This window comes from Onychomys torridus, chromosome 8 (genome assembly GCF_903995425.1).
Source record: "Onychomys torridus chromosome 8, mOncTor1.1, whole genome shotgun sequence".
NCBI lineage: Eukaryota > Metazoa > Chordata > Mammalia > Rodentia > Cricetidae > Onychomys > Onychomys torridus.
In genome coordinates this window covers 18,901,397-18,908,384 of record NC_050450.1, presented here as the reverse complement: position 1 = coordinate 18,908,384, position 6,988 = coordinate 18,901,397, and the positions used below count along the sequence as shown (strand labels likewise).

The following is a 6,988-nucleotide window of genomic DNA, read 5'->3' as shown; positions in this document are numbered from 1 at the left end:
CTTTTCTCTCCTTTTCAGACGACCTGCTATAACGCTGTCTGTTGCTGCTCTTGCTGACTGTGGCTAAACCCCAGGCCTTAGCACTACAGGGCCAAAGGCCTTTCCCTCAGTGTCAGGAACAGAGGGTGGTGTCTACCTTCCAAGCACATAGTAGGACAAGAGGAGCCTGACTCCAGGCCTATGCTACCCGGAAGTGGAAAGAGGTACAGCCCTCGAATGCCAAGAACCAAGAGGACGGGCTATCTTTCTGTTCTCCTCAGCTGGGACCATATGGAGATGAGAAGAAGTGAGCAAGCAGCTGCAAGGAGCACACCTGACCAGTACTTGAGACATGTGCCTATGCCAGGCTTGGGGTCTGAGTCATCCAACAGTTCCTGCCCCAGCTTCCCCGTCACACTCAGGGAGGGCAATAGGCCGACCAGGATCAGCACTGCCCCACACTCCAGACACTGCAATCTCACAGCTGAGGCTGGGAAGTCCTGTCCCATGAGTCTTCATGTCCAGAACCCACCCTTCCTGAGAGCAGTAGGAGATGGATCTCATCAGTTTCCCAGTGTCCCTTCTGCAGCCTGAGCCTCTGGGTGTTCCTTAGGGTTCAAGACACTGTTCAGGAGCAAGCCTGGCACACAAGACCTAGGCCCTGGGGACAGTAAAGAGAGGGCAGAGCTGAAGCCAAGGGCCTGTCACTCACAGCACAGCTGTTCACTGTTGTGGAATATTTAACTGTGTAAAGACCTGTTAATTTGTTTACGCTGAGGACTACTACTTTAACTGTGTACAGGGGTGTTACATTTGCTTCTGCTGCATTTGTTTAACAATGGAAGGAGGTGTTACATTTGTTTCACCTTGCCTGCCTAAGGCACCTGATTGGTCTAATAAAAAGCTGAATGGCCAATAGTTAGGTAGAAGAGGGATAGGCAGGGCTGGTGGGCAGAGAGAATAACTAGGTGGAGAAATGTAGGCAGAAGAAGAAGGAGAAGGAAAGAAGAGGAGGAGAAGGGGAAAAGAGAAGGGGGGGAGGGGAGGGGACACAGCTGGGCCAGAAGCCAGGCAGCCAGTAGTGAAAGTAAGATCTACAGAAGAAAAGCAAGGTAAGACGTCCTGAAGCAAAACGCAGATGAAGAGAAGCAGGTCAAGTTATAAGAGTTAGCAGGACACATGTAAGCTATGGCTGAGCACACATAACCAATAAGTTTCCATGTCATGATTTGGGAGCTGGTTGGTGGTCCAAAAAAAAGAAAGCCTGATACAGCTCACTGAGCCGAACATTGAATACATTCTCTCCCATGTGGGTCACAATGATGTCACTGGACACACACACACACACACACACACACACACACACACACACACACATACACACTGTGAAGCATGAATGAGGTGCATGGCAGTTGACACATTAGTGCCTGCTCAACAGGGTGAGTGTCCTCAGGGGCTGGAGGCCACTTTTCAGGGTGACAAGGAAATCTTCAAGTGCCTTGGGCGGTCCCTGAAGAAAAACTGCTCTCAAGTACCGACACGCCTCAGCTCCCATGGCTTCCCTGCTGCAGCTGCTCTGGCAGATGGAGTTATGCACACCTGCCCTGTGTGGAGCTCACCCTTGCCATCTGCTCACACGCTGCACACACCGCGACTGCCGTGGAAGGAATCGAACGACACCAGGTAGAGTGCACAAGCCTGCTGCTACCAGGCTGCCTCCGGGGCTAGTTTTGAGGAATCACTGGCAGGCCACACAATGCTGTTACTCATCCAGTTTTCTGACCAATGCCTTCATAAAAGCCTTTATTATTTGTCTCTGACAGAGTCTTGCTACTATGTAGCTCAGGCTGGGCTTAGAATCCAGACTCTCTTCCTCTGCCTTTCCAGTGCAGGGATTATAGGCAGATGTGTTTGACACAATATGCATAAGGAAAGACCTGTAGATACTAAGAGGGGGAAATCTCAGCATGCACTTGGTTGTATTTAATTACAAGTCTATCCATAGGAGAAGTATTGCCAAATCAACATTCAGATGAAATAGCTGGATTGCCTGTCACTTTGAAGGGACCTCAGAGTTTAGGTATAGTCCAGTGAGATCTAGAACTTTTTAGAAGCAACTACATTTAGGACTGCTGCTTGCCCAGGGCCGTCACAACTAGGAAAACCATGACACAGGAAGATGGGAAACCTAAATCTCAGGTACACATGAGATAAGAAAGAAGAGAACATCACGCAAACATGTTGAGCAGCAGCTGGAACTATCTGCCTTTTGCCTCAAGCTAAAGCTCTAGCTAGCTCTTGTATTGACCAAAGGCAGCATCTGCTCACCCAAGAGCCTGTGAGTCTCTCTGCAACAGAGTATCCTCAGCACAAAGCCACCAGCTACCACTGTGCTTTCCAATATCCATCTTGAAGACTCCCTTCATTTTGCTCTAAGTACGCCAGTACTAACCTACCCATGATTCCTTAGTATTGCATGGGATAGAACAACATAAGTCTGGGTATTTTTTCCACTAACTTTAGAGAGAATGAGTGGAACCCAGGCAGACAACCCCACAGGGACCATCTGGTTAAGAACTCTAGTTCTCGACGGATAGTGGTGGCACATGCCTTTAATCCCATCACTTGGGAGGCAGAGGCAGGCGGATCTCTGTGAGTATGACACCAACCGGGGCTACAGAGTGATTTCCAGGAAAGGCGCAAAGCTACATAGAGAAACCCTGTCTTGAAAAACCAAAAAAGAACTCTAGTTCTCTGCACCAGGAAGTGGCCAGGCTGCCACACAAAAATGCACATGAACCTAACTCCTCCATAGGAGAGCCACATGAATACAGCCCAAAGCCTCAAAGGTGACTCTTCCTAAAAAATGCCCAATGTGCACCATGCACAAGCCAGGCAGAGTGACTGGCCTGTCAAGCACTGCCATTCCTGCCTTGCTCTGGCCCTGGGGACTTATTTAGCACCCCCTACCTTTGTCCTCCTTACTAAAAGGCTAGACTATGTCCACTAGTGTTCACATGGTCCCAGGGCCACCTCCCAGGTATTAGGAATCAGGGTGAGGATTTGAAATCCACAGCTGCTTCCACCAGCCAGGTGACCATAGGTTTTAAGCATGAACTCTGTGTAATAGTCACAGGAAGGCCAGGCCCAGTGTGCGTAGGACAGGCTCTCAGCCACAACTGGGGATCCAGGCTTCACCTATAGTGAGCCATTCAGAGCTGGCCCTATATGACATCTCCTGGCCCACTTCTCTGTGGGTAGGAATAACAGATAGTAAAGAAACATCAGTGCCCAGTGTAGTGGTGTACACCTTTAATCTCAGCACTCTGGAGGCAGAGGCAGACAGATCTCTGTGAGCTCCGAGGCAGTCAGGGCTACACAGAGAAACCTTGTCTCAAAACAAAGCAAAATGGAAAAGAAAAACATTAGCATGACCGCCAGTCCTTTCGGTTCTGCTTTTCCTGAAATGCAGGAGGCTCCCAAGGATTCCTTAGACTTGGGCATGTGTGGGATGTTACAATCGGTGGCTGTGCAGGCCCGCAGAGCCAGAACCCGGGAGTCCTTCCAGAGTTGACCTGGCTGACCCTCGGGAGCAGGTACACACTTCTACCCTACCAATGAAATCTGGCTAGACCCTTGGCCCTTTGCCAGGTGTCCTTTCAAGATGTCCAAGTTACAGCTGCTGCACCACCTCTGGGTCCAGTGCCAAGGGTGGCTGGTACAAGGCGAAAGTGACAAGGCTACGTCTAAGTTGCAGGCTAAAGATCTCTCCTAGGCCTTCGGAACAGAATTACATAGCACTGTCTCTCACCACTCCCAGGGAGAACGCAGAAGGAGTGCATGGGGATGCCTTCGCCTCTTAACCTGTGCTAAGTGGGGCTGTGTCGAGCCAGGTGGGGTTGGGGGGGTCTCAAGGAAGTGCCGAGGGACCTGACCTAAGTTTAGGCACCCATGGAATGGAAGTAAGAAGGCGGGGTCCAGGAGCTCACAGAAGGGCAGGATTGTTGGGGTGATGCAGAGTCAGTCCCAGAAGCCCACAGAGGGCCTAGCGGGAGTCCGGAAGCGAGCAGGGGTTGGGACAGGTCACAGGATGCCGGCGACAGCCCGCGCCCACAGGACACTCACAGTATATGAAAGCGAGGGCCTGCAGAAGCACGACTCTGGTCAGCCAGAAGGTGCCAGGGCGCAGCCGGTCTGGAGAGCCCACGGGATCGCGAGCAGGAGTGGGTGGCGACGCCGGACTCCGATCCACATCTCCGACCTTCCGTTTCCTCAGCGACCCTTCGGGCGCAGCCATTACCAGGCTATCTGGGCGCATGCGCACGGAGGTCCCGCCCACACTTCTGGAAAGTCACACAAGCTCCCCTGGACGACACGCCTACCCACTTGCAGCCAACGCCCACGCGCCACGCCCTCTCTGGGCGGTCTCGCCCCGCGGTGGGCGTCTCCGTGGTGGCTTTCAGCACGTGCCGAGGGTCAGGCACCCGGGGAAGAAGCGACTGGAAGGAGCCAGTGGATCCCCACTCTGTAGCAGGGAAGGCCAGGCCTGTGGCCGCAGCAGAGCAGGTCCTTCACCCTGAGCTCCCAGGCTGCCCGCTGCCCAGGAAGGCGCGAAGCATACAGACAGTTGGCAGGAACAAGCCTGAAAGTCAGCCTGGAGCCTCCAGCTTCCTCTCCTACCTAAATCTCCTTTTCTGTGGCCCTCAAAGACACACCTGCATCTCTGCTTCTATATTTACTTACTTACTTATTTGTTTGTTTGTTTGTTTTTAGGAGCTCATAGTGACCTTGAACTGTCGTTTTAATCACAACAAACAGTCCTCATGACTGTTTTCCTCGCTGCTGGTATTACAGGCCGCATGCCTGGTAGCAACTCTCCCTTTTCATGTGAGAGGCCACTCAGGCCCTGCACACAAATGATACTGGAGAGGTGCTCTGCGGCAGAGGAGAAAAGCTGTGTGCAGGGCCATGGCACCACCAGCCCTAGGGGTCCTCAGGCAAACTACAGAGCTCTCGGGGAACTGCTGGTGTAGTTGCAGGATTTCCTTCATTTATCTTTCAGAGCTCTTTACGTATCATGTGTCTCTGTGAATTATCTCTACTATTTTTTTTTTTTTATCTTTTTTTGAGCTGAGGATCGAACCCGGGGCCTTGTGCTTGCCAGGCAAGCGCTCTACCACTGAGCTAAATCCCCAACCCTATCTCTACTATTTTTAGCACTCTGTTTTGGTATCTCCTTTTTGTTCTTGCTGTTTTGACACATGAGTTACCAATGTTTTCATGGACCAACAACCCATTAGTGTTGATTCCCTCCATGCCCACAGTGAGCCTCTCCCAGATCAGGACTCTTCCCAGCCTCCAGTCTCCCTGATACTGGAGTACTAGTATATAAATACATCTTAAAGTATTTGTTTGTTTTTAGTTTCCTTTTCTTTTTCTTCAGAAACACTCCCTTGGGAGCCCAGCTGTGAAGTATGCCCCATACAGATGTTGCAATGGATAATACAAATACTTCCCACCTGCCAGGCCTCCCACAGGCCAGCATCTGTCCAAGGTCTCAAAACTTTAGAGACCGAAGGAAGAAACCTATGTATCCTGTATCCAGGTCCTTCCATAGGAACCCTTGCCCCTGCCCCTCCTTCTCACTGGCATGTGCCAGGTTTGGGATGGGCCAGCCGAGGCGTTTGGGGGAAGGCAGCTCAGGCCTGCACAACTTCCCCAGGTCATTTCTGGAAGCCAGCGCTGTGCAGGGAGTGGAAGGAGAGGAAGGACAGGTCACACCTGACCCTGGGTGCTGCTGCTCAGGTGGGGACCATCTTCACAAAGGGCTCTTTGTCCTCAGCTTCCCCTTGCAGGGGTAACATTGTCCTCCCTGCAGAAGGGCACAATGGGGCATTGTGCAGAGCATAAAATGGCTCTCTTGTTCCAGTGTCCAGCGCTCCAGCTGGGGCTGGGACTCAGCTCTAGGCTTCCCATCTGGGTTTGCCCACAGTGGGCGAGGCCAGCTGAAGGGTCTGCAGGGAACTCATGTCCTCGGTGGCTCAAGTTTCTTGCCCCTGGCTTGCCCTCTTGGGATGCTGTCTGGAACTGGCTTTCAAGCAGGACACAGGGCAGAGTTGAGACAAGCAGAGGTTAGTGTCTTGCCTATTTCTGACCCGAATTTAATAAGCAGTACACTGGGAAGCTGGGTGTGATGGTATATACCTGTGGTCCCAGTACTGTTGGTGCTGAGGCAGGAGGATTGCAGCAAGTTTGAGCTAGCCTGGGCTAAACAGTGAGACTCTGTTCTAAAAACTGAAACAGCACTAGTGTGTTATTCACCCATAAGAGGAAGGAAGCTGAACATGCTACCATATGGATGAACTCTAAATCCTCAGTGGAGACAAGTCAGACATGTTGTAGAAATCCTGTAGAAGAGGCAATTCCATTATAAAAGATGGAATTGTGTTTCAAGGGGTGGGGGAGAGGAAGGGACGTGGGGATGCCTTCTGGGATGCTTTGAAAATAGATGGATACATGACATGCTAATATCCTACATGCCACTGAATCCTTTGGTTTATGTGAATTTCAGTTTTCTCTCTCTCTCTCTCTTCCTTCCTTCCTTCCTTCCTTCCTTCCTTCCTTCCTTCCTTCCTTTCTTCTTTCTTTCTTTCTTGACACAAGTTTCATTATGTAGCTCAGGCTGGCCTTGAACTTAAAGCCATCCTCCTGCCTTTGTCTTCCAACTATCAGAATCACAGATGTATATCGATTCACCTAGCTTCAACAAATTTTTTTTTAAAAAAAAGTAAACAAAAACTATGAATGAGCCCCTTAAGCGGAACGTTTCACAATCACCTAGAAGGCATCGCTTCCACTTGTCGGCATAAGTTGTGGCTTAGACCACACTTGTCTGTGTGTTGAACATCTGGCAGTTGAGCTCCTAGATCTACACTCAGCTGTGCTCCACATAGAAAGCAAAACCTAGACAGAGCGAAGCAGCTGGAGGCTCATGTACAGGAGAGGGCCA

General features: G+C 50.9%; 1 protein-coding gene across 3 annotated transcripts in view; it reads right to left on the bottom strand.

The window, feature by feature from the left end:
- Lmf1 (lipase maturation factor 1) overlaps positions 1–6,988 on the bottom strand; it is an 89,438-nt gene that overhangs the window by 77,082 nt on the left and 5,368 nt on the right. For 2 of the 3 annotated variants that reach the window (XM_036196384.1, XM_036196385.1), the window contains exon 1: positions 4,105–4,308. The exons of the other annotated variant lie outside the window; for it this stretch is intronic. In XM_036196384.1, the coding sequence (XP_036052277.1) occupies positions 4,105–4,297 (193 nt within the window). In that variant the 5' untranslated portion in view covers positions 4,298–4,308. Of the gene's footprint in view, positions 1–4,104; positions 4,309–6,988 lie in introns of those variants that run through there. 3 annotated transcript variants of the gene reach the window in all.